The sequence below is a fragment of the Zygosaccharomyces rouxii genome (assembly GCF_000026365.1).
Source record: "Zygosaccharomyces rouxii strain CBS732 chromosome C complete sequence".
Taxonomy (NCBI): Eukaryota; Fungi; Ascomycota; class Saccharomycetes; order Saccharomycetales; family Saccharomycetaceae; genus Zygosaccharomyces; species Zygosaccharomyces rouxii.
In genome coordinates this window covers 1,272,534-1,298,096 of record NC_012992.1, presented here as the reverse complement: position 1 = coordinate 1,298,096, position 25,563 = coordinate 1,272,534, and the positions used below count along the sequence as shown (strand labels likewise).

Genomic DNA, 25,563 nt, shown 5'->3' with positions numbered 1-25,563 from the left:
TTGGAAAATACCCTTACGTATATAACGATATGCATTCAAATACTCCGAGACACGAAAATTACTTTATAGGGAGTGTGTTACCCTACACCCAGAGGTCTGACGTTTTTCCCTCACACCCACCATGGCTGATTTTCCCTTCTACCAAGGTCACCCGCTCAGTTGCTAGGAGGGAAAACCCGCCCCTTGAGCAATCCGTTGGAAATGCGTATATAAGGAACCATTTTTATTGTACAATCAATTTGCCACCAAAAGGCAACTCTTGGAACTTTCCGCTTTTAGATTATTAATAGTCTTGTAAGTACTTTCCATATTACGGGATACGTATAGACAGTACTTAGTGATAGCATAGAATCCCACAAAGAATGGTAGCTCCTCACGAATTCAGCAAGATCGACGATTTGGCCATCAGGACCTTGAAATTGTTGGCTGTTGATCAGCCATGTAATTCAAACTCTGGTCACCCAGGTGCCCCATTGGCTTTGGCACCAGCAGCACATGCATTGTTGAAGGCCACTAACATCAACCCAAAGAACCCAGACTGGATCAACAGGGACAGATTCGTTTTGTCTAACGGTCACGCCTGTGCTCTGCTATATGCCCTTCTACATCTAGTGGGCAACGATTACTTCAGAATTGAAGATTTGAAGCAATTCAGAAAGTTGAACTCCAGAACACCAGGTCACCCAGAATTCCATTTGTCCGGTGTTGAGGTCACCACTGGTCCATTGGGTCAAGGTATTGCTAATGCCGTTGGTATGGCCATTGCACAAAAGAACTTTGCTGCTACTTACAACAAGCCAGGTTTCACCATTTCTGATAACCACACTTTCGTCTTTGCTGGTGACGGTTGTCTACAAGAAGGTATTTCTTCTGAAGCCTCCTCCTTGGCCGGTCACTTGCAATTGGGTAATTTGATCATGGTTTATGACAACAACAGCATCACCATTGATGGTTCTACCAACTTGTCCTTCACTGAGGACACTAAGAAGAGATACAAGGCTTACGGTTGGGAAGTCATCGATTTGGATGGCGACTCCGAAAGTCCAGAACTTCTATTAGGCGCCATTGAGCAAGCAAAGAAAACCACCGATAAGCCAACTATGATTAGATTGACTACCATTATCGGTCATGGTTCTTTGAACCAAGGTACTCACGGTGTCCACGGTGCTCCTTTGAAGGCAGACGATTTGGCTCAATTGAAGGAGAAGTTGGGCTTTGACCCTAAGCAATCTTTTGTTGTTCCTCAAGAGGTTTACGACTTCTACAGAAAGACCGTTGCTGAACCAGGTATTGAAGCTAACGAGAAATGGGACAAATTGTTTGCTGAATACCAAAAGAAATACCCTGAAGAAGGTAAGGCTCTAGTTAGAAGATTGAGCGGTGAATTGCCAGCTGACTGGGATAAGACCTTGCCAGCTTTCACTCCAAAGGACAAGGCTGTTGCAACCAGAAAGTTGTCTGAAGGTGTCATTGAGCAAGTTTACAACGCTTTGCCAGAATTGATCGGTGGTTCTGCAGATTTGACTCCATCTAACTTGACCAGATGGGTTGAAGCTGAAGATTTCCAACCACCATCTTCCGGTTTGGGTTCCTACAAGGGTAGATACATCAGATACGGTGTCAGAGAACACGGTATGGCTGCTATCCTAAACGGTATCTCTGCTTGGGGTGCTAACTACAAGCCATACGGTGGTACTTTCTTAAACTTTGTATCTTACGCTTCCGGTGCCGTTAGATTGTCTGCATTGTCTGGTCACCCAGTTATCTATGTGGCAACTCACGATTCTATTGGTGTTGGTGAAGATGGTCCAACTCACCAACCTATTGAAACTTTGGCTCACTTCAGAGCTTTGCCAAACATGCACGTCTGGAGACCTGCTGATGGTAACGAAGTTTCTGGTGCCTACAAGAACGCCATTGAATCCAAGCACACTCCAGCCATTTTGGCTTTGTCCAGACAAAACTTGCCACAATTGGAAGGTTCTTGCCGTGTCAAGACTCAAAAGGGTGCTTACGTCCTACAAGATGTTGAGAAGCCTGACGTTGTTTTGATCGCCACTGGTTCCGAAGTTTCTTTGATTGTGGAATCTGCTAAGGTGTTAGCCGCTAAGGGTATCAAGGCTCGTATCGTCTCTGCTCCATGTTTGGACCTATTCGACGAACAATCAGAAGAATACAGAGTTTCCGTTTTGCCAGACGGTGTTCCAATCATGTCTGTTGAAGTTGCTTCTACAGTTGGCTGGGAAAGATACGCTCACCAATCCTTCGGTATCAACAGATTCGGTGTTTCCGCTCCATGTCCTGATGCCTACAAATACTTCGACTTCGTCCCAGAGGGTGTTGCTTCTAGAGCTGAAAAGACTGTTGCCTTCTACAAGGGTAAGACTCTTTACACCCCAGTTAGAAGAGCATTTGAAAGCCCTTCCATTGAATTTTAAGCTGAAGTAAACCTTCGCTAAAACCCTCAGTTAAATATTAATAAAGTAAATTTATGTACGTGTCACGAATATAGACTTGTCGTGAATGAATTTTTTTTGGTCATCTTGCTTCTCAAGCTAGCAGCTTCTCGGACTTGTTGGAGCCCATTTTCGTCATCTTAAAGAAACACACACACAACACATGAGTTAAGAAGATTAAAAAGACTAATCAACGGCGAACCATGACTCAGGGTGAAAAGATCTCAGTGGCATTCGTATGCCTTGGTAACATTTGTCGCTCACCAATGGCTGAAGCAGTTTTCCGCCATACTGTGAAGAGTAAAGGTTTGGAGGATAGATTTAGTAAGATCGATTCATTTGGTACTGGTGGTTGGCACACTGGGGAGACACCAGATCGCAGATCCGTCTCTACCTGTCGTTCTCATGGAGTCCCAGTTGATCATAGGGCAAAGCAAATAAAACCAGCACATTTCAATGAATTTGATTATATCCTCTGTATGGATGACATGAATTTACGCAATCTACGTCGTATGCAGCCAAAGGAATCAAAAGCTAGAGTAGAATTGTTTGGTAATTGGAATAAAAGTAATGGTAAATTTGAAACTATTGTTGATGATCCTTATTACGGTGGTGTTGATGGATTTGAACATAATTTCCGTCAAATCACACATTTTAGTGAATCATTCTTAGATAGTGAATTGTAAAGTTACATCTTTGCATTTGAGAAGTAAGGTATATGTACATTATATTATATTAAAAGATTTAACTTAAAATTTTTAAATCACATAAGAGATTAGAAAAGGATGCATAGTATAGTATGGCGGGGAAGGTTTACAAGATTTTTTCGAAGTTTTCCTCATTTTGGATAAAATCGCTATTACAACGTCTTGCTAACCAACTTCTTTGGTAATCAAAATATCTCCATGATTCTTCTTCACTTTGTGCCATTCCAGGTGGTAATTTTTCTACCTCTTTATAATACCAACAACGGTCCACTTTGTTAAACTTCCATTTCCTATTCTTCGCTAGTTCACGTGCGGCTAAAAATTGTTCATAAGTACCTTGATAATGATAAAAGATGAAGAACAAAGTATCTAGATCAAATTTCCTTAGTATGCGTGCTAACGATGTTCGAGAATAGATATCTTCGGCTTCATCTTTCTCATCGGCACCATTATCAATTTGTTCTTGTGATGAACTGTGTTGTCGCTGTTGTTGTTGGTGTTGTATAACACTTGTCGTCGTTGTTTGCGTTGGTGGCGGTGGAGAAACATCAGCTGGGCATACAAATCTTATTGGTTCATTGGGGAAAAATATTGAAGTTGGATGCGGTAATGATAACGGTTTTCTGTAAAAATGTGGAGAGTCCGCATCTAATGAATCAGGACAATTTAATAGTGACGATTCTAATTGTGATAGCATCTTCTCTGGCATTTCCTCATATGGTTGCATAAGTGGCCTTTTGGATCGTAACCAATATTTCAACTCTCCACTAAACAATTCGTTTTTAAACGCATCTTGCTCACCTAAATCACGGCGTATTTGATCTTCGATTTCCCTTGATCTATCCTTTGGCGGCTGCAATTCCAGTGGTGGTTGCGCTATCTCTTTCTTCTTATTTGTCACTAGATTTGTGTTTGTATTGCTGTTATTACTTGACTCTGGCTTTGTATTCGAATTCGTCTGAGCTAGCGTCACGGTTTCCGGTGTAGGTGAGGCTTGGGCCAATGATGCAGATGCTACACGACTTGGTGTTCCCGTAGTAGATACAGCTGTTCCTGTTCCAGTTTGCGTTTTCTTCTTTGGTGATTTTTCTTGTTTCTTCAAAGTTTTGGATCCATGAGGGGTTCCATTAATGGAGGAAGAGACACCACTGCTAGGAATAGAAGCAGCTCCTGCTGCTGCCGCTGTTGTGGCGATAGTGGCAGCATTAGAGGATTCCTTCGCATTTGAAGAATCTGGAGGTGGAGAACTTGACGTCACATCCTTGCTGTTCGTATTCTCTTGATTAGGTTTAATTTCACACCCCATATCTTCATATATGGTGTCATACTCGATAAAATCTGGATCATCGTTATTTTCCACATAGTATTTGACATCATCTTGATATTCTTGTACAACATCTGGTTCCAATTCATTATTTTGAAGTAATTTCAAAATGTTTTCCAGATTATGAATATGAAATTCATGTCTTTCAATTTTTTCTTGTTCCTCTAGAGCTTCATGACTTTCTAATTGCTTTTGTAACTCCTCTAAACAATCTTGAACAAATAGTAATTGATCTCTTTTCTTCAATTCACGAGGATCCTTGATGATATCAGGGTTAGTCAACGCTTCAGTGGAAAATTGTTTCGTTTTCATCAGTTTTTCAACAGATTTAAACCTTTCCATCCCATTTTCAATCATTTTACGATTCTCTAATAGAACACCTTGCTTATCTTTTACGTCTTCTTTACTGAGCCACGTCTTAATTTGATCTCTATGCTTCTGCAATTTCTTGATCTCCCTTTTCAAGTCAGATTCCAGTTTTTCCCTATACGAAGTATTTTCAGGATCTGTGGATTGGAATTTATCGTAGACTTCTTCAAAGTCCATAAAACCTTCCTTAACTTTCTTCAGCAGTTTATCGATATCTTGTTGCAATTTCCTCTGCGACATTGTGGATAATAATAATAATATCAATATCAATAACAGTAAATATTCTTCCAAAATTATAATTGTACAAGTACTCCCCTCAATTCTCTGATCTTTTTATCGTTCTTTTATATTCTTGGTTAACTGGTTTATTCTTTTCCTTAACTAACTGTTCTTCCTCTGACACAACAATGGTGAACTCTTAGGCCAATAGAACCATAAGATTACTTGAATCGATAATAATAAACTTAAATTTTATTAATTTCAGAAAACGGTTGAATTTGTTAGTTGAACCATCTGAACTACTGCATCTTTTCCAATTACGTGCTTCGCTTGCAATTCTCACTTCGCAAAATACTGGGCAATTTCTCCCCTTCGTAGTAAGTGATTTATTCTATGTACCCTATTAAACCCTAACTCCAAAATATGTGCCCTTCTCTTGCATGCCCTAATTCGTGACACATGATATTTTAATCTTTATTTATTTCATTTAACTGAAATTGTGCTTGTTTGAACCAAACGTTAAATACACAATTGGTAACACTCCATTCATGAATCATAATATAGATCATCTTGAGATTGAACTATGCGACCTATGTACTTGCAATCAAGCATTGAGTGCCCTGGGTTTCAAGGTATGATAAGCATAAATTCTGATTTTCTAAATACTTACCTTGCAGAAACCTGAGTTTCCTATGCCTCTAATCCCGTAGTCGCCTGGGAATTAATTGACTTCTTAGGAGATAGAACAATACCAAGCTACATGATAATGGATATGGCAAAACTTCCCGAAGTGATACCTTTCCAAGATCAATATTCCTTCATCTTTCACTACATTTTTTTGACGCCAAGAAAAAATAATCAATGAGTCGCGGTAAAGACATCATCTCTATATTCATAGAGATGATTACTATAAATTATTTCTAAGAATTTACAATATCACATTTATTAAGGCTCTTGTAAGCTCACCACGATAATTTTAAACAGCCAATGGCTTCAATTAACAATTGTTTAGTGCCAATTCTCTTCATTCTTCAGAAGCCTTTTTCCCACGGAATTATTGAAAGCGAAAAGTTGTAATGACTCTTCGACGGCTAAGAACAAGTAGAATCTTTTAAAAAGAGGTATAAGAAACGTTTAAACTGTCATCTTTATTATTCGTCTGTTATTCTAAACTCCAATAATTATTATCTTATTCGATCCTATCTGCAAGTTTTTGCAAAATGCAAAGTTGGACTGAAAAGTTGGATAATCCAACTCTAAGTGTTATTCCTCATGATTATCTACGTCCTTTCCAAGAACCATTCACTCAGCAAGGTTCTTACTCTGTGGCCATTCCTCAATTAGACGTACCTGCTCACTTCCCTAATAAGTACGTTGTGGGTCTCAGCGTTTGGGCGTCCATAGTGTTCAGAACTACTGGTGACGATGATATCGTTTTATATATTGCTGACAACAAAGTGTTAAGATTTACCATTCAGCCTAGCTGGACTTTCCAACAGCTTTATGACGTGGTTAACAAGGAATTGCAATCTTTACCCCCATCCGATGGCGTAAATTTCGATTCATTATCAGAGACGATCCAAAAGAATCAAGATTTGGAAAAGGCTCCCCAGTTATTCCGCTTAGCGTTTTTAAAAGATGATCATGATTTCAATTTAGAACATTTCAAACACCATCGTGTTGATTTTGCCCTAAATTTGAACACTTTAAATGGTAATAGTTCGGTACTTGAATTCAAATACAATGAACTACTGTACTCTTTGGAGAGAATCTCTATCATGGCAGATCAATTTTTACAATTCACATCTAGTGTGGTGAAAGATCCTTCGCAATCTATTACCGAGATTTCACTCTTGACACCTGCCACGGAACGTGTAGTACCTAATCCAAGAGCTGATTTAAACTGGTCTGGATTCGTTGGTTGTATCCACGACATCTTTCAAGATAATGCAGAAAAATTCCCAGAGAGAACATGTGTCGTGGAAACACCCCCCTTCCATTCCACAAAGACTCGTATTTTTACCTATAGAGACATTAATCGTGCCTCTAATATTGTAGCTCACTATTTGGTAAAAACCGGTATTAAAAGAGGTGATGTGGTCATGATTTATTCCTCTCGTGGTGTTGATCTAATGGTATGTGTCATGGGTGTCTTAAAAGCAGGTGCTACTTTCTCCGTCATTGATCCAGCTTATCCACCAGCTAGACAGAATATCTATTTAGGTGTTGCTAAACCTCGCGGGTTAATTGTTATTAAAGCAGCAGGTGAATTAGATCAAATAGTCGAGGATTACATCACTAAGGAACTCGATATCGTTAGTCGTATTCCTTCAATTGCATTACAGGATGACGGATCTTTACAAGGGTCCTTAGGTAGTAACGATGTTTTGGCTCCTTTCGAACACTTGAAAGATACCCGTACAAGTGTTGTTGTAGGTCCTGATTCTAATCCTACTCTTTCTTTCACTTCTGGTTCTGAAGGTATCCCTAAAGGTGTCTTGGGTAGACATTATTCTTTAGCTTATTATTTCTCTTGGATGTCCAAGCAATTCAATTTATCTGAAAATGATAAATTTACCATGTTGAGTGGTATTGCTCATGATCCTATTCAGAGAGATATGTTCACACCATTGTTCTTGGGTGCTCAACTATATGTACCAACCCAAGATGATATCGGTACTCCAGGTAAATTAGCAGAATGGATGAGCACGCATGGCTGCACTGTTACCCATTTGACTCCAGCTATGGGTCAATTGCTAACGGCCCAGGCTGTGGCACCTTTCCCCGAATTGCACCACGCTTTCTTCGTGGGTGATATTTTAACCAAACGTGATTGTTTGAGATTACAGACTTTAGCTGAAAACTGCTGCATTGTCAACATGTATGGTACTACTGAAACACAGAGAGCTGTTTCTTTCTTCGAGGTCAAATCAAGATCTCAAGATCCAGATTTCTTGAAGAGGTTGAAAGACGTCATGCCAGCTGGTAAAGGTATGCTCAACGTTCAAGTGCTAATCGTGAATAGAAATGATCCTACTCAGCTTTGTGGTGTTGGTGAAATTGGTGAAATGTATGTGCGTGCTGGTGGTCTTGCTGAGGGTTACCGTGGTCTTCCAGACTTGAATAAAGAAAAGTTCGTGGACAACTGGTTTGTTGAGAAAGGTCATTGGGACAATTTAGATAAGGACAATGGTGAACCATGGAGGCAATTCTGGTTCGGTCCTAGAGATAGGTTGTACAGGACTGGTGATCTGGGTCGTTACTTACCAGATGGTAACTGTGAATGCTGTGGTCGTGCTGATGACCAAGTCAAGATCCGTGGTTTCAGAATCGAACTGGGTGAAATTGATACTCACATTTCCCAGCATCCTCTTGTTAGAGAAAACATCACTTTGGTGCGTAAGAACGCTGAGGATGAACCTACATTAATTACCTTCATGGTCCCCCGATTCGATAAACCAGAAGAGCTATCCAAATTCCAAAGTGAAGTGCCAGAATCCGTAAGATCTAATCCTGTTGTTAAGGGTTTGGTCGGCTACCATTTGTTGGCCAAAAATATCAAGGAATTCTTGAAGAAAAGATTGGCCAACTATGCCATCCCATCATTGACTATAGTATTGGAGAAATTGCCCTTGAACCCCAATGGTAAAGTTGACAAGCCTAAGTTGCAATTCCCTTCTAAGAAAGATTTGGACTTAGCTGCCGCCAATACTATCACGGATATCGATGACTCTGAATTTTCTCCCGAAGAACGTGAAGTTCGTGATTTGTGGCTAAGTGTTTTACCAACCAAACCAGCATCTGTTAGCCCCGATGATTCTTTCTTCGATCTTGGTGGCCATTCCATCTTAGCTACCAGAATGATTTTCTCCGCAAAGAAGAAGTTAAATGTGGATCTTCCTCTGGGCACTATCTTCAAGTACCCAACCATCAAACAGTTTGCTGCTGCCATCTCTGGTGCAGGTGCAGGATCTGTGGAATCAGTTCCTACTTCTGCAGGAATCAACTACGCTAAGGATGCGGAAGAATTGGTTAAGACTTTGCCTGCTTCTTATGCATCTCGCGAGCCATTTGTCTCTCCTAAGGATACCAAGCAAAAGTCTGTCATAAATGTTTTCGTCACCGGTGTAACTGGTTTCTTGGGTTCTTATATCCTTGCTGACTTGTTAAACCGTTCCACACCAAATTACGAGATCAAAGTTTTTGCTCATGTACGTGCTCAAGATGAGGCTAAAGGTTTAGAAAGGTTGACCACAGCTGGTCAGACTTACGGTGTTTGGAATCCATCTTTTGCCTCTCGTATCCAGGTGGTTTTGGGTGATTTATCCAAACCTCAATTTGGATTGACCGATAGTCGCTGGGCGCAACTAACTAATGAAATTGATGTGATTATCCACAATGGTGCATTGGTTCATTGGGTCTTCCCTTATGACAAGTTGAGAGATTCAAACGTCATCTCTACTATCAATGTTATGAATTTAGCAGCCAGCGGTAAGCCTAAATTCTTCGACTTCGTCTCGTCCACTTCTACATTGGATAATGAACACTACTTTAAATTATCTGATAAATTGGTAGCTGAAGGTAAAGTTGGTTTACAAGAATCAGATGATTTGATGGGATCTTCCACTGGTCTTGGTGGTGGTTATGGTCAATCTAAATGGGCAGCTGAACATATCATTAGACGTGCTGGTGAAAAGGGATTACGCGGATGTATTGTTAGACCAGGTTATGTGACAGGTGCATCAAAGAATGGATCTTCAAACACTGATGATTTCTTACTACGTCTTTTGAAAGGTGCTGTTCAATTAGGTAAGGTTCCTGATATTAGAAATTCTACTAACATGGTGCCGGTAGATCATGTCGCTAGAGTCGTTGTAGCAACTGCATTGAACCCACCATCTGAGAATGAATTCACCGTTGCTCATGTTACCGCCCATCCACGTATTTTATTGAAAGATTATTTATGTCAATTAGGCGAATATGGATACAATGTGGAACTAGTCAGTTATGACTCTTGGAGACAAACTCTTGAATCCTGTGTCGTTGAAAAGGGTCAAGATAATGCCCTTTACCCATTATTACACATGGTATTGGATAACTTACCGGCCAATACAATAGCACCTGAATTAGACGATGCCAACGCAGTCAAATCGTTACAAAAAGATACTATTTGGTCTGGTGAAGATGTTAGTAGTGGAAAAGGTGCTACACCTGAACAAATTGGTATTTACATTGCCTTTTTGATCAAGACCGGATTTTTAGCACCACCAAATCATAATGGTAAATTGAGTTTACCAACGATACACATCTCTGATAAACAATTAGAGTTAATTTCTTCTGGTGCTGGTGCCCGTAGGTAAAGAATAATATAATTTTATAATAACCAACTCCATTCTGTTTATTTTACAATTATTTCCCGTATTAATACATTATATAACAAAGTCTATCAAATCGTTCAAAAACTTAGTTGTTGAACAAAAACTGCAAGTCACCAGGTGTTAGCCTGTTAATTGCAGCTTCATCTTGATTAATAGTTGCATGGATCATATTAGCCTTTTTCTCCTGTAATTCGATAATTCTCGATTCGATACTATCTTCAATGCAAAATCTTGTAATTTTGACCGGTCTATACTGTCCAATACGATGAACTCTATCACCACTTTGCCATTCAACACTTGGATTCCACCATGGATCCATAATGAAAACTTGAGAAGCTTCACATAAGTTTAATGCCACACCACCTGCCTTTAAACTTACTAAAAACACCTCGCATCTAATGTTTTTCATGAAATATTTGATAGTCTCATCTCTCTGTGTGGGTGACATACTACCTTGCAACTTTACGGTTTCAAAACCCGCTCTTTTCAATCTCCAATCTATTAAATCAAGCATACTAGTAAATTGTGAAAAAACAATTGACTTTATAGTTCGTTTATCACTTCTCAAGTTGTAAAGTTCTTCCACCAAAGCTTCAATCTTAGTAGAAGATTTCCACGTCCCCTGCATGTTAAGTCTATTGACAATACTTTGCTTATGAAATGAATCCATATCAACTTCGATTGACTGTTGTGATAAATCGATACTTAACCCAATATGGCATACGGGACAAGTCAATTTCTTTTGGGATTCCTCCATAAACGATTCCACGTATTCCTTTATGCAGAGACGACAAAATTTGTGGTGACACTTCGATTCGATGGGCTCTTCAGCTTCATCATTGCACAACTGACATACAATAACACCATCATTACCGCTAGTACTGCCTGGCAACCTTTTCAAAACAAGGTCAGGATGATCTGCCAATTGTCTCATTCTTGTGATCAATGTAAAGATATTGGCATAGTTGTTTAAAACTACACCTTCTTCCACGTAAGAATTGTACTTCCGTTTTACATCGGTGTAAAGGCTTCGATATAAATCTTTTTCCTCCTCGTTAAAATAATCCTTTCTGACAGTGACAATACGTGGCGGTAATCCTAAATCATCAGCTCTTTCCACTTTTGTTCTCCTTAACATAATACTTTTCAACAACAGTTGAATTCTTTTGAAAGCTTCAAGTCCAGGTCCTTCAGCACCAAACTGTTGAATATTCTTCAACATAAAATGATTGAAGAAATTACGATGTTGCATCATAACATGACCACAAGCATCGCAATGCATATTATCAGAGAATTTCCACTGTTTAGAATTACAATCACATTTGATGCAAAAATATGCAGAAAACGGTTCGACGTCTAAGAATCGAATCAAAGAATACATTTCACCAATACGATTTTGTAATGGTGTACCGGTCAAGCACCAACGTTTTTCAGCTTTCAACTCATTAACAGCTTTAGCCGTACTACTTTGACGATCTTTAATATTATGAGCTTCATCCAAAACAACTCGATAAAAATGGGTATTATGAAGAACGGATTTTTCCTTTTTCAATCCAGTCTTTCTACGAAATCCATAGGTTTGTAATCGATAAACAGATTCTAGTACCGAATAAGTTGTCAAAATAACTTGGTAACCCTCTAAATCTGCCATATTATTTGTACGATTACTGCCGTGGAAAATGTATGCTTTTAAAACACCACCTGTATGCTCCTCAATTTCATTTTTCCATTGCATTAAGGCCACTGTGGGTGCTACTACTAGGGTCGGAGAGTTGGATACATTATCCATAATCAAAGAAATCATTTGAATCGTCTTACCCATACCCATTTCATCTGAGAGTACACCACCTCTATACTTACCTTCTTCTTGGCGTTTGAGCCACAATAAACCCTCTAACTGAAACGGTAATAATCTAACTTTCATGCCAGGAGGTTGATTAGCTCTTTCAGGTGAAGGAATGACAGCATTTTGCAACTCGGGGAAAACCGACCTCAAATGAGGATGTTGTTGGTACAGTTTTTCCGTATTACGATCAAAATTTGAGATTTTTGGCTTGGGTTCTTTCTTCTTCCTTTGCCTTTTACCATTTGTCCCTGTCGGCTGCTTCTTGCCTCTTTTCGAACCACGTCCCGCCAACGGTTTATCATCATCCGACTCATCCTTGATCACCAGAATTTCTCCACTGTCGTCTTGTTCCTGTTTTATCTCCTGCACATCATTTTCCTCTTGATCATCTTCTTTTTTAACCTCGGGTTCAAACTCTTGATCACTCTCCTGCTTCACCTCATCATCACTCTCTGCATAGTTTATCTTTTTGGCATTTCTTCTTCTTCCTCTTCTTATGAACCCTCCTTCCTCTAGCATATGTAGACACTTATAACTCTTCTCTCTATAGTCTTCTGTGCTCGGCGGCAAACGCTTGACTCACTTTCAATATATATATATACAGTTCGAACAAAAAAATTTGCCACCGAAAGATCAATAAAAAAAATTAGGAGTCACCTATTACCCGCACATCACATGTGTCAATTTTAGTAATGCCCGAAAGCTCAACTCGGATTGGACCGGAAAAACCATTGGGTTTTTCCTTTGACATACCCCTCTCTTTTCTTTTTTCTCAATTCTTTGCTAATTTCAGGGGGTGCATTTGTGTATTAATACGACTTGCTTTGCTCCCCTCCGGTTCTGAGCGATCGTTCCGAAAAAATTGCGAATCAAACGACTCCTGCGCCATTCGTTACGCAAAGGCATGGTTTATCCGTACCGTTTCTTTTTGTCGTGTTTCTCCTTTTCGTTCTTTACGACGTCAGTGAAATTAATTGTGCAAGTCAAATTGGGTTTTCCATTGCAATAGACAACAACGGAAATCGGAAAAAAATATAGCATGCAGAGCGTTAGAGCAGTGACAACGATGATGGCGGTAATAGTAGTAATAGTAGGAGTAGTAGTAGTAGTAGTATTTTTTCTTGGTATTAGCAGTAATAATTCAGCGGCTAATTAAAAAAACGTATATAAGGAAGACAGCCATTGGTAGAGTCTGACATTTTCTTCTTGAACGATGGCGGCTATTTAGACTTTCTCGTTACGAACGGGAATGAGAAAAGTGCGGAGAACGGATCTCGAATAGACTTTTAAGTCAAGGGAAGAGAAATTCAAGGAAGACGTAAAAGAAAGAGGGAAAGAGGGAAAAAAAAAGACCGAAAAAAAAAAGTGAATAACAACAACAACATACAACAAGAACAACAATAAAAGGAAGAAGAAGAATAGTTTATACAATTAAAGTTCATTGATCTCAAGACTAACCTATAGAAGTAGAAGGTCAGGGAGAAAGCTATATCTGTATTGATATTGATATTTTGGCAGTTTGTTTTATTTTACTTTTTACTTTTATCGTCGTGTGTGTGTGTGTGTTTTTTATTTTTTTGTGTGATACATTATTGTCGCTACCATTATATTTTAATTTCGTTGTTATTTTGGAAAGTACATACTCCATCTCTGCCTCTTTGCCTCTTCAACCGGTTTTACTAGTGATAGCATATTATAATAAGGAAGATGAACAGTGGCATACAAACGGTGTTAATGACGCCAGGACAGCAAAAATTGCAAGCGCCTCCGGGAGTTGAACAACAACATAGTCAACAACAACAGCAACAACAACAGGAGGAGGAACAACAACAGCAGCATATGTTGGATCCATTGACACAAGCGACAGCGGAAACATGGCTTTCACTTGCTTCTTTAGCGGAAACATTGGGAGATGCCGATAGAGCTGCCATGGCTTATGATGCAACATTACAGTACAATCAAGCATCTACAAAGGCTCTTACATCATTAGCACATCTTTACAGGTCAAGAGATATGTTTCAAAGGGCTGCAGAACTGTATGAAAGGGCCTTAGCGGTGAATCCAGAATTGTCTGATGTTTGGGCGACTTTAGGTCACTGTTATTTGATGTTAGATGATTTACAAAGAGCTTACAATGCGTACCAACAGGCTCTATACCATTTGAGCAACCCTAATGTGCCGAAATTGTGGCATGGAATTGGTATTCTTTATGATAGGTATGGTTCATTAGATTATGCCGAAGAAGCATTTGCTAAAGTGCTCGAACTAGATCCACAATTTGAAAAGGCTAATGAAATTTATTTCAGATTGGGGATCATTTATAAACATCAGGGGAAATGGAATCAAGCTTTGGAATGTTTCCGTTATATTCTACCGCAACCACCTGCACCTTTACAAGAATGGGACATTTGGTTTCAATTGGGTTCCGTTCTTGAAAATATGGGAGAATGGCAAGGTGCCAGAGAAGCTTATGAACACGTTCTTTTGCAGAACGAACACCATGCAAAGGTACTACAACAATTAGGTTGTCTCTATGGTATGAATAACGTTCAATTTTATGATCCTCAAAAGGCTTTAAGTTTCCTTTCAAAATCTTTAGAAGTTGATCCATCAGATGCGACGACTTGGTACCACTTAGGTCGTGTTCACATGATTAGAAGTGATTATACTGCAGCATACGATGCCTTCCAGCAAGCTGTAAACAGAGATTCAAGAAATCCAATTTTCTGGTGCTCTATTGGTGTTTTATATTATCAAATTTCTCAATACAGAGATGCTCTAGATGCTTATACAAGAGCCATCAGATTGAATCCATACATCAGCGAGGTTTGGTATGATTTAGGGACACTTTATGAAACTTGTAACAATCAGTTGACCGATGCGTTAGATGCTTATAAACAAGCAGCTAGACTTGATCCTGAGAATATGCATATTAGAGAAAGGTTAGAAGCGTTAACCCAACAGCTCGCGAACCCCAATGCAGCAGCTGCCTTAGCTAATGGCGCAACGACAGTTGATGGTACTAGTATAGCGCCACCACCACCACCACCAATTATGTTACAGCCAACCCTACAGTTTAACGATCAAGTAAATCCGTTAAACGTGAGACCTCCACCGGCTACAATGTATGGTAATGAATCGTTAGGTCAACAACAAATTATGCAACAACAGCAACAGGCTCAAGTACAAGCTCAAGTACAAGCGCAGGCACAGGCACAAGCGCAAGCACAGGCGCAAGCGCAAGCACAAGCACGCGCACAGACACAAGCGTTCCAGACACAAGCTGCACAAGCACAAGCTGCCCATGCAGCACAAGCACATATGCTCAATGTTCATTACCCACCCACTACGTCTATGTTACCCACTCAACATACACAACCACAAGTGGAACCAATGGCTCATGAGCATGCAAGTTTCCCACAACAAATTATGCAACAACAACCTACAGTTGCGGGCGCAACTGTATCGCCACCAGTTCCAGGTGCACAAATGGCACAACCTCTGCCGGTTTACCAGCAGCAAGACCAGCAGCAAGAACAAGACCAAAAGCCAGCACCGATACCGGCACCAGCATCGGAGCTGGTACGTGCATTACCAAACCAACAAACCCCACAACATTCATTTCAAAATTTACAACATCACCAACAACAAACGGCCGCTAGTCCAGTCCTACCACAAAAGAGACAAATTGATGGAAGCAACATTCACAATTTTGTTAATGGGAATGAAACTAATAAGAGCTCACCTTCTACTGCTAATACAAATGTAACAATCTCTCAGAATTCTACAGAGCCACAACCAAAGAAAATTAAGGCTAAAAGATCACCAAGGGAGACTGCTGCTACTTTGAAAAAGGAAAATGCAAACTCGCCAGTCCAGGAGACTTCTGTACCAGCAGATGCAGATTCTGTAAAACCTGATGGCGTTGGTAGCAACTCTGCACATGCTGAAGCTGCTGAAGTACCGACATCCCATAATACAGAACAAGCGACAACTACATCGTCTCCAAATGGCAGCAAAACTGAAATTGAACCTTCACCACCACAACCAGCAGAACCAGCAGAATCGCCAGCAGAACCAGCAGCAGCAACGACAGAACCCGCGGCAGCTCCAACGGAGTCAGCAGAACCCGCAGCAGCTCCAACGGAGTCAGCAGAACCAGCAGCTTCCCGTGACCAGGAGGTACCAGCCATACCATCAGCACCAGCATCAGCACCAGCACCAGCATCCGAACCAGCATCCGAACCAGCCGCTGCTATACCAGCAGCGGATTCCTCAGAGGAGTCAGCTGACCTTCAGGAATCAAAGAAAAATACTGAGTCTACAGCTCCTAGTTCAGAAATTGGGAACGGATCTTCACATCGAGATCAACCGGTAAAGGCAGCTATTGTTGATGTTACCGCTAGTGGGAAAATGGATTCAGTATCGGGCCAAGATTCTGAAACTGTAATAAAACCAAGTGCAGAAGCTATTGAAAAACTGCAAGAAGAAGCTAAGTTACGTGAAGAAGAAGCACGTGAAAGATTAGAACAAGAACAGATCAAATCTAAAACCCAATCTGAAAACAACAGTAAGAATACCAGAGAAAATTTGGTTAGACAAGTGGAGGAAGACGAAGATTACGACGAATAATTCAATTCAATCCAGATGAATACTGCTTGGTTCTAAGTATAATAATATATATAACGGAAATTATTTGTTTTTAAACCTTTTTCTTGCATATTCCTTGGAGAGACCGCATAATTTTACTGAAAGTATCGATTGATATTATTGTTCTCACCACCATTATTCGACAATTTCATCGAGTACCACTTTAATCTGGTTTAGTACTTCTTGTCTTGTTGGCTCAGAGACCATTTCCAATGCTCTTGGTTCCACTTTTGAAAGTATTTGGCTAAAATGTGTGGAATTTGATGAATTTACTTCTTTATTAACAATTTTTTTCAACTCGTCAATCCACCCATCTTTTAACAACCTTTCATTGAGTTTATTAGAAATCCTTTGAAATGAATTGTTAACAGTTAGTATTCAGACTCAATATCATTATTATCATTATCGGGTAAAATTTAGGAAACGTACATCTCATAGTTACCGGATTCTACCAGGTACTGTTGAATTTGTGCCTTAAGTTCTGAAGATCCATCATTATTAGTGGTAACTCCATTCATACCACGCTGCACAGAAATACGACACAGATCTCAAATGGCAGAAGTTTCTTGTATCTGGTTAACATTGAGAGTTGATATGCGATCCATTTTTCAAAATTTCAACATTTTATGAAAGAGTTCGAACCCTACGAGAGTCATCCACATCTAGAAAAAGGGAGAAGTAATATTGTCATTGATGGAATTTTCTATTGCATGCAAGCATATATATATATATATATATATATATATTTAGAACGAGATAAATTCCTCTGGAGATTGCCTCCATCCCATTCTTGTATCACCTTACTTGTTTCCCTGCATATATAGGGTTTCCTAGAATGCTGATGATCGTGATCAACTAAACTTCCTCCTTTACATTTATACTTGGAGAAATGCTGCGATTAGTTGGAAGAATAACCAGAGTCAGATCATCTATCAGATTGTTAAGAACTATGCCAGTGGTGAGAGGTAAACCAGAATCTGCTAAACTATTAAAAGCACGTCCAGCACAACCGGGTGAATGCAAATGGATTGGATTAGAGAAGTTGACATATAAGGATCCTAATGGTCAAGAAAGAGAATGGGATAGTGCTGTTCGTATGACAAGAAGCAGTGGTGGTATTGATGGTATTGGAATATTAACAATTCTAAAGTATCCCGACGGTAGACCTGATGAAATTGTGCTTCAAAAGCAATTTAGACCTCCAGTAGAAGGTGTTTGCATCGAAATTCCAGCAGGTCTAATTGATGAAAATGAAAGCATTGAAGAAGCTGCTGTCCGAGAATTGAAAGAAGAAACTGGTTATGTCGGTAAGATTGTCGGTAAGACTCCTATAATTTATAATGACCCTGGTTTTACCAATACAAATCTCTCCCTGGTTACAGTGGAAGTCGATATGTCCTTACCTGAAAACGTTAACCCTCAATCTAAATTAGAGGAAAACGAGTTTATTGAATGCTTTAACGTTCCATTGAAAGACTTTGCTCAAGCCATGATTGAATTAGATTCACAAGGTTACAAATTGGATGCTCGTGTACAAAACGTTGCACAAGGTATAAGACTTGCTCAACAGTATCATTTGTCATGAGTACCGGCGTTTAGAAATGAGTATAGCAAGCCAATGTCATGTCAATTTACGTAAAATTTGGGACTCATAGAAAGTCTTTAAAATATCGTTCTAATTTTCTATTGTTAAATTGTTAAAGTCAAACATTGTTCCTTGAAAGTCCTAAACGTGTATTACATTGGGTACATTAGTTTTTGAAAAAAAATATCGACACCAGCAGGACTCGAACCTGCGCGGGCGTAGCCCAACAGATGACTATTAGAAGATTCAAGTCTGTCGCCTTAACCACTCGGCCATAGTGTCTATTAGTGACTATAAAGGATGTTTGAAAGGACAAACCATATACTAGAAGTAGTGTTGAATTCAGTAGTTTAATATATTCTTGTACTTGAAGGTTCACATACCCCAGAAGCTGATGAGTACCTTTCGTAATTTAAGCGAGGATGACTCCCAATATGAATTTGCGAAATGCCAAGAACCATAGCGGTTTCACAGGGAATAGTGTGACATGACAGCTCAAAGTCAAAATAAGGCGCCAAATGAATCATCAAGAAATAATTTATGTTCTACTTAGCTAAGATCGGCAATTCCTTATAAACCCATTTTCTCTCTCAAACGAATAATATGTGCTTATATTGAATATGTTTTAAATGCCTCTATGAATGAATCCCATTTCGCCATGTCGTCATAAAGTGTACACTGAGCGACATTTTCCAACGACACACGGTCTTCACTGAAGACTAATTGGCAGGTGGTATCGCTGTCATCAATGGCTTGATCGTCCACTTGCATTTTATCAACGCCTAAAAGGCCGGTACTCGCCTTCTCAGAACCCTGATTTAAATCCGTATCTTGATCAGTCATCAGTTCTTGTAAATTAAATTGCTGTAATCCTTCCTCCTTTAGCATCGTTGCCTCAGTCATACTGGACCGTTTGTTTTTACTCGAATGCCTTCTTTTCCTGTGTTCTGCAGCTACGCTACCGTGTCTACCCTGTGGTCCATTGGCGGTAACAGTACCTTCCTTACCAGCATCACCCTTGGTAGCTTCATCTTCAGGTGCGTTTAAAGTCTTGTAAATAGGATAAAGAACAGTCCTTGACCATTGAATCCATCTTAAAATCTCAATTATCAATTCACTGTTATCATTACTAATGTCGAATTTCCTCAGAGGCACCAATTGTGTAGTAAAATCGTTCATTACTTGAAACTTACCTCTGGATGCATTCATACTTAACGAATTCATGAACTCATTCGGACTCACATCGTTAATTTTGTCGTTACTATCACCTTCGTCCAGTACCAATTCCTTTGGGACGTAATCTTTTGGGAACCACGTTGGATTGGTTTTGTCACTAATTTCCATCACCATTGATACACCAGACGTAAAACTTTCTGGAGACTCATTAATCCATTCTTTGTTACCTTCATAATAAACATATTCGTATAATCTCTGCTGAGAATCTCTAGATTTTTCAAAAGTAATCTTGGCTAATAAGACTCGATCCAATTGTGTCATGATATAGATACCAAATCTATTGTTTAAATTGGTTACCACTTTGAGAGGAGCCCCTTGATCTGCAAAATATTGTCTTAGGAACTGTGCCAATTCTGTAAAGTATTTGAAAAGATCTAATTCACCGCTAAACTCACCACCACCACCATCGTTATTGGGTCCACCATTATTATTAGCATCGATGTTGATACTAGAAAACGTATCTAGTAAATAAAGAAATTTCAGATTGTGATGGAATTGATGCAGGTCAGGATACTGTGTGAGAGAATTGAGTAAAATGTTACTACCCTCATTACTATTACTGTCATTATTCGCTTGAACTACAGGTTCGTTAAAATAGTTGAAATTATCAAAATTAGACGCTAATACCAATTTAACATCCTTAACACGACCAATACTTTTGGAGAAATCAATATCAATCACAATTATCTTGGAAGCGGTAGATAATCTCGAGGTCTCTGCGTCTATATCGTCAATGAAAGATTCTAATCCTAATGTTTGACAAAGTTTGGTAATATTATCCAACGTGACTGAGCCTGACTTGTACTCTTGGAAGAGCTGGATCATTTCATCCAGCTGTAAGGCATATGAATCCGATGCCATTGTCATTATCTTACTGTGCTCTTATCCTAAAAGTGATGTTGGAGCTTTTTCGGTACCCGATCAATCGATAATGTTAAGTAGCACAATGCTTACTAGTGAGAATGTTAGACAACACAAGATAACAATAACGGCAATACAAAGTCATTGGGTTGTTTATTAACCAACCGTCTACGAAAGAATACCGTATAATTGACAATTGATACTTTAAACATTTTTTTCGATATATCAAGAAACATGATGAGAAGATCAAGAACGATACAAGAGCAACACTATAGGGTAATTACCCCTAAATTAAAGCTTATAAGCTGGTAAAAGAGGCCTAAATTGCCTTAATTTTGGCCTTTTCCTCGAGCTGTTTTCACCAATGTTAGTTTTGACATCAACTTTTTCTTTCGTTTAGTTCAAATGAAAAAAATTTGAACATGAAAAGCCCATCTACTTCCTTCACCTTTTCAAAAACTTTAAAGGTGAATCGAAAAGAAGTAGAATCGAACCCTTCTAATTGAATCCCATAACATGTCTCAAGAGATTACACACCCCACCATCGTTGACGGCTGGTTCAGAGAAATCTCTGATACCATGTGGCCAGGTCAGGCTATGACTTTAAAAGTGGAAAAGGTTCTTCATCATGAAAAATCTAAATACCAAGATGTTTTGATCTTTAAATCCACTGATTATGGTAATGTCCTTGTCTTGGATAATGTTATTCAAGCCACTGAACGTGACGAATTCTCCTACCAAGAGATGATTGCTCATTTGGGATTAAACTCTCACCCAGAACCCAAGAAAGTTTTGGTCATCGGTGGTGGTGACGGTGGTGTCTTAAGAGAGATTGTTAAGCACGAAAGCGTTGAAGAAGCTTGGTTATGTGACATTGATGAGGCCGTCATCAGACTCTCCAAACAATATTTGCCAGAGATGTCTGCTTCTTACAACCATCCAAAGGTTAAGACCTACATTGGCGATGGTTTTGAATTCTTGAAGAAATACCAAAACACTTTCGATGTAATCATCACTGATTCTTCTGACCCAGAAGGTCCAGCTGAAACTTTGTTCCAGGAAGATTACTTCAAGTTGTTAAACAGTGCCTTGACCGAAAAGGGTGTCATTACCACTCAAGCCGAAAGTATGTGGATTCACCTGCCAATCATCAGGGACTTGAAGAAAGCTTGTAGTGCAGTTTTCCCAGTTGTTGAGTACGCTTACACTACTATCCCAACTTACCCAACTGGTCAAATCGGTTTCATGGTTTGTTGCAAGGACAAGGCTGCCAACGTTAAGCAACCACTACGTGAGCTTTCTGATGAAAAAGAAGCTCAATTGTACAAGTACTACAACAAGAGAATCCACGGAGCTGCTTTCACTTTGCCAACCTGGGTTGCCAAAGAATTGCAATAATTAAGTACATAAAATTTGGATATATGCATTAATCTGTGTGTTTGTGTGTGTGTTAACAAATGAATCTTGAAAACTTATCAATGCAACTAAAATCTTAACTGCGACCATGGGCAAACTGGTCATTGCATCTTCTCAATTCCAATCACAAGTTGCAGATCTCCTTCCCTGTAACAAGTGGAGGAGATCACAACTCGTTCATGGATTGATCGACTGTTATTCACTCTTGGAAAAGTTTGACCATGTTATATCGAAGCCCTACTGCGATAAAAGAGAGTTGTTGAAATTCCATGCTGAATCTTATATAGACACTCTACTGAATTCTAGTTATAATCAATTGTTGCCCTACGATGAAGCTGAAAGTTCTTGGACTCAATTAATCGAGATGGATAAAGACTGGTCACACAGGCATGATACGAAGGTTACCACCCATTGGAGCACAAGAGCACAACTCTATGAACACTTCCAGGGGCTAAGATCAAGAAAAAGATCTGCTGATGAGGTAGACAGTAATGATACGCCACAAGAAATTGATTCCAAAGTTTTCAATCTCGAAGGTGATTGTCCCATTTTTTCCTATTTACCCATGTACTGTCAAGTGGTAACTGGCGCTACGCTGATGTTAGCCGATTACATCGAATCGAATACCCAGGATGAGCGTACAATTGCAATCAATTGGGATGGTGGCAGGCACCATGCAATGAAGAAAAGAGCCAGTGGATTTTGTTACGTTAACGATATTGTGCTTCTAATACAAAAGTTGAGAAGTAAGGGTTTTCAAAGACTAAGTTACATAGATTTCGACTTACACCATGGTGATGGCGTAGAAAGGGCATTTCAATTCTCTTCCAATGTTCAGACCATTTCGATGCACTTATTCGAATGTGGATTCTTCCCAACATCGGGCTCGTTAGAAGATAACAAGAAAGGTAAAAATATCGCTAATATTCCGCTTGCCCATGGGTTAAATGATGAATATTTAAATGAAATTGTCACACAAGTGGTTATTCCTCTAACTGATCGCCATTCTCCGCAGGTAATTATCATTCAGTGTGGAGGAGATGGACTCATGGGAGATGAGTACAACGAATGGCAGTTGACCATTAAAGGGCTATGTGAAAATATTCTGAAAATTGTGAATCGTTACAAGAACTGTTCCATTGTATTACTTGGGGGCGGCGGATATAATCCAACCGTAATGAGTAGATTTTACACCTATTTGACAGGCAAACTGATAGATCCGAATTTTCTACAAGATGAAGATACAATAATACCAGAACATAAATTTATCGATGCATATCATGATGAGCATTACAAATTTTGGGCATACGAAATGGAAGGTTCACTTCTTCGGAAAACATTGAAAAATGAAAACGAATTCAAATTCATCAACGAGATTAAAAGTCACTATGGTATATGAACTTAGGCCAACAGTTTGATTTCTTTCATAGCAGTTTCCCAACTAGAATTCCATCTAACACGGGATTCTAATAATGCACCCTTTTTCAGCCTATTATTAACGTTTTGATCTTTAACAGCAAATATAAGTTCTTCGTGCAGTTCTCTTCTATCAAGAAATTTCAGACCGTTGATATCATGAGTAATCAATTCATCCAAAGTATCGTAATTGAACGCAATTGCAGGAACACCACATCCTAACATGTCCAGTATTTTCATCGGTAAATCGAGACCTGAACTTGATTTGTGTAGTGAAACACCATAATCACAGAGGCTTATTAAACGAGGGTAATCTTCTGCAGAAAGCCAGAGAAATTCTATGTGACATCTATTCCATTCGAATTCTTGTACTTCTTTCACATACTTCTCCTTCAATGGCCCCTTACCTGTAACAAAACACAATATCTTGGGTAAGGTGTGATCGAATTTTTGATACGAATTTTCATAAATCTTTAAGGCTCCAAACAAAATCCCCAAATCTTCATCTGGCGTAAACGAAGTCGATGTAGCAATTATCTTGTCACCTTTATTGATATCAAATCCTTGAGGAATATAAGGCGCTACAAATGGCTCCTGGAGCAGGCGTAAACGTTCTTCATCATTTTGCAGGGGTTTAAATTGAACCGCAGGTCTATCATAAAGTACCGCAATTCTCATTGGGTTCAATCCAAATTTCGCCACTAAATACTTCTTCATGGCCTTCGTAACGGTCAAATGGTACGTTGCAAATTTCGCAAAGAACCATTCTGTGAGGAAATAGACAACAACAAAAGGATGCCAAAAAGAATCTTGAAATTTCAACTGCAAGATGGAATACCCCAGATTGTGCCAATCGATAATCAGTTTGCATCCTGTGAACCTAAACATTACAGCAATCGGTAGAAGCGGGATCGTGGGCGGATTCTGCAGCAGAATGTAATCACTGCCCCTCAGCTGCCACAAATGCTTACAGATACCAACAATTTGATACAAAACCTTCTGCACCATAAACACAGTGCCTCCTGCACCACTTTTCGATAACTTCGGTAACGCATGTACCGTAATCCTCGTGTCTTCGACAATATAACGCGGTAGATCCCCCTCTACGTATCCGCATAACTCAACCTGCCAGCCATGATCACTGAAGCTAGCGGCCTGGTTACACATCCGTGGCGAATGCCCAATGTCACCAACAACATACACAATTACCCTTTTCCTAGTCGATCTGTCTCCATAGAATAAAAAGGGCACTATAAAATACCCGATGATTGGAAGCACAACATACACGCCGATCAGAATCAGCCACCACTTAGGATCAGTATCAATTAGCATACTGCCTACACAATGGATCGAATTCTATAGTTTATATTTATACTACTATGAGATGAGCACCTGCTAATTTTAAAGGGCATTCTAACCCCTTCGTATACAATGACAGGTGGCTCCTAAATTTTCAAATTTAGTAGCAACATCAACAACCTTTTGAACAACACAACTAATCAATAAACAGTTGTCTAGGTTAGAGTCGATCCACTGCTTTTAGCTGGCGATTGTGAACAGATTTTAGAGTATCGAAATAAAATGTCGTCTTCCAACCTTACTGAAGAACAAATTGCTGAGTTTAAGGAGGCCTTCGCTCTTTTTGACAAAGACAACAATGGTTCGATTTCTTCGAGTGAATTGGCTACTGTAATGAGATCCCTTGGTCTTTCACCAAGTGAAGCTGAAGTTGCAGATTTGATGAATGAAATTGACATTGACGGTAACCACAAGATTGAATTTAGCGAGTTTTTGGCTTTGATGTCGCGACAACTAAAGAGTAACGATTCTGAACAGGAATTACTGGAGGCATTCAAAGTTTTTGACAAGAATGGTGATGGTTTAATTTCTGCTGCAGAATTGAAACATGTCTTGACTTCAATTGGTGAGAAATTAACTGACTCTGAAGTTGATGATATGCTAAGAGAAGTTAGTGATGGTTCTGGTGAAATTAACATCCAACAGTTTGCAGCTCTACTTTCCAAATAAGATAAATCTATTCGTCATCAGTACAGAACTTGAATCATAGGCTATGATTGTTCATTACTGCTACTATTACTA

The 25,563-nt window shown here is 39.3% G+C and overlaps 13 protein-coding genes and 1 non-coding gene across 14 annotated transcripts; 8 read left to right on the top strand and 6 right to left on the bottom strand.

Annotated features, from left to right (window-relative positions):
- Positions 1 to 362: 362 nt before the first annotated feature.
- ZYRO0C16632g (transketolase family protein) lies at positions 363 to 2,438 on the top strand (the record flags this gene model as incomplete). The annotated part of the gene is made up of 1 exon (XM_002496317.1): positions 363 to 2,438. The coding sequence occupies one exon, from the start codon at positions 363 to 365 to the stop codon at positions 2,436 to 2,438; it is 2,076 nt and encodes a 691-aa protein (XP_002496362.1).
- A 221-nt stretch (positions 2,439 to 2,659) lies between these two features.
- LTP1 (tyrosine protein phosphatase LTP1) lies at positions 2,660 to 3,142 on the top strand (the record flags this gene model as incomplete). The annotated part of the gene is made up of 1 exon (XM_002496316.1): positions 2,660 to 3,142. One exon carries the CDS (start codon positions 2,660 to 2,662, stop codon positions 3,140 to 3,142), a length of 483 nt encoding a protein of 160 aa, XP_002496361.1.
- A 127-nt stretch (positions 3,143 to 3,269) lies between these two features.
- Positions 3,270 to 5,096, bottom strand: NOT5 (CCR4-NOT core subunit NOT5; the record flags this gene model as incomplete). Its single annotated transcript, XM_002496315.1, has 1 exon — positions 3,270 to 5,096. The coding sequence occupies one exon, from the start codon at positions 5,094 to 5,096 to the stop codon at positions 3,270 to 3,272; it is 1,827 nt and encodes a 608-aa protein (XP_002496360.1).
- Positions 5,097 to 6,295: 1,199 nt separating this feature from the next.
- LYS2 (L-aminoadipate-semialdehyde dehydrogenase) lies at positions 6,296 to 10,435 on the top strand (the record flags this gene model as incomplete). The annotated part of the gene is made up of 1 exon (XM_002496314.1): positions 6,296 to 10,435. The coding sequence occupies one exon, from the start codon at positions 6,296 to 6,298 to the stop codon at positions 10,433 to 10,435; it is 4,140 nt and encodes a 1,379-aa protein (XP_002496359.1).
- A 103-nt stretch (positions 10,436 to 10,538) lies between these two features.
- RAD16 (DNA repair protein RAD16) lies at positions 10,539 to 12,818 on the bottom strand (the record flags this gene model as incomplete). Its single annotated transcript, XM_002496313.1, has 1 exon — positions 10,539 to 12,818. One exon carries the CDS (start codon positions 12,816 to 12,818, stop codon positions 10,539 to 10,541), a length of 2,280 nt encoding a protein of 759 aa, XP_002496358.1.
- Positions 12,819 to 14,006: 1,188 nt separating this feature from the next.
- Positions 14,007 to 16,931, top strand: CYC8 (transcription regulator CYC8; the record flags this gene model as incomplete). Its single annotated transcript, XM_002496312.1, has 1 exon — positions 14,007 to 16,931. One exon carries the CDS (start codon positions 14,007 to 14,009, stop codon positions 16,929 to 16,931), a length of 2,925 nt encoding a protein of 974 aa, XP_002496357.1.
- A 153-nt stretch (positions 16,932 to 17,084) lies between these two features.
- On the bottom strand, positions 17,085 to 17,467 carry SUS1 (Sus1p; the record flags this gene model as incomplete). The annotated part of the gene is made up of 2 exons (XM_002496311.1): positions 17,085 to 17,298; positions 17,379 to 17,467. The coding sequence occupies 2 exons, from the start codon at positions 17,465 to 17,467 to the stop codon at positions 17,085 to 17,087; spliced, it is 303 nt and encodes a 100-aa protein (XP_002496356.1).
- Positions 17,468 to 17,838: 371 nt separating this feature from the next.
- Positions 17,839 to 18,534, top strand: YSA1 (ADP-ribose diphosphatase; the record flags this gene model as incomplete). Its single annotated transcript, XM_002496310.1, has 1 exon — positions 17,839 to 18,534. One exon carries the CDS (start codon positions 17,839 to 17,841, stop codon positions 18,532 to 18,534), a length of 696 nt encoding a protein of 231 aa, XP_002496355.1.
- A 187-nt stretch (positions 18,535 to 18,721) lies between these two features.
- Positions 18,722 to 18,816, bottom strand: ZYRO0C16456r. Its single transcript is given in 2 exon segments — positions 18,722 to 18,766; positions 18,780 to 18,816. It is a non-coding gene; the product is annotated as a tRNA-Ser (tRNA).
- Positions 18,817 to 19,143: 327 nt separating this feature from the next.
- Positions 19,144 to 20,637, bottom strand: MED1 (Med1p; the record flags this gene model as incomplete). The annotated part of the gene is made up of 1 exon (XM_002496309.1): positions 19,144 to 20,637. One exon carries the CDS (start codon positions 20,635 to 20,637, stop codon positions 19,144 to 19,146), a length of 1,494 nt encoding a protein of 497 aa, XP_002496354.1.
- Positions 20,638 to 21,147: 510 nt separating this feature from the next.
- SPE3 (spermidine synthase) lies at positions 21,148 to 22,029 on the top strand (the record flags this gene model as incomplete). Its single annotated transcript, XM_002496308.1, has 1 exon — positions 21,148 to 22,029. One exon carries the CDS (start codon positions 21,148 to 21,150, stop codon positions 22,027 to 22,029), a length of 882 nt encoding a protein of 293 aa, XP_002496353.1.
- A 106-nt stretch (positions 22,030 to 22,135) lies between these two features.
- Positions 22,136 to 23,446, top strand: HOS1 (histone deacetylase; the record flags this gene model as incomplete). Its single annotated transcript, XM_002496307.1, has 1 exon — positions 22,136 to 23,446. The coding sequence occupies one exon, from the start codon at positions 22,136 to 22,138 to the stop codon at positions 23,444 to 23,446; it is 1,311 nt and encodes a 436-aa protein (XP_002496352.1).
- Positions 23,447 to 23,448: 2 nt separating this feature from the next.
- ALG1 (chitobiosyldiphosphodolichol beta-1,4 mannosyltransferase) lies at positions 23,449 to 24,795 on the bottom strand (the record flags this gene model as incomplete). The annotated part of the gene is made up of 1 exon (XM_002496306.1): positions 23,449 to 24,795. The coding sequence occupies one exon, from the start codon at positions 24,793 to 24,795 to the stop codon at positions 23,449 to 23,451; it is 1,347 nt and encodes a 448-aa protein (XP_002496351.1).
- A 249-nt stretch (positions 24,796 to 25,044) lies between these two features.
- CMD1 (calmodulin) lies at positions 25,045 to 25,491 on the top strand (the record flags this gene model as incomplete). The annotated part of the gene is made up of 1 exon (XM_002496305.1): positions 25,045 to 25,491. One exon carries the CDS (start codon positions 25,045 to 25,047, stop codon positions 25,489 to 25,491), a length of 447 nt encoding a protein of 148 aa, XP_002496350.1.
- Between the last annotated feature and the right edge of the window lie 72 nt (positions 25,492 to 25,563).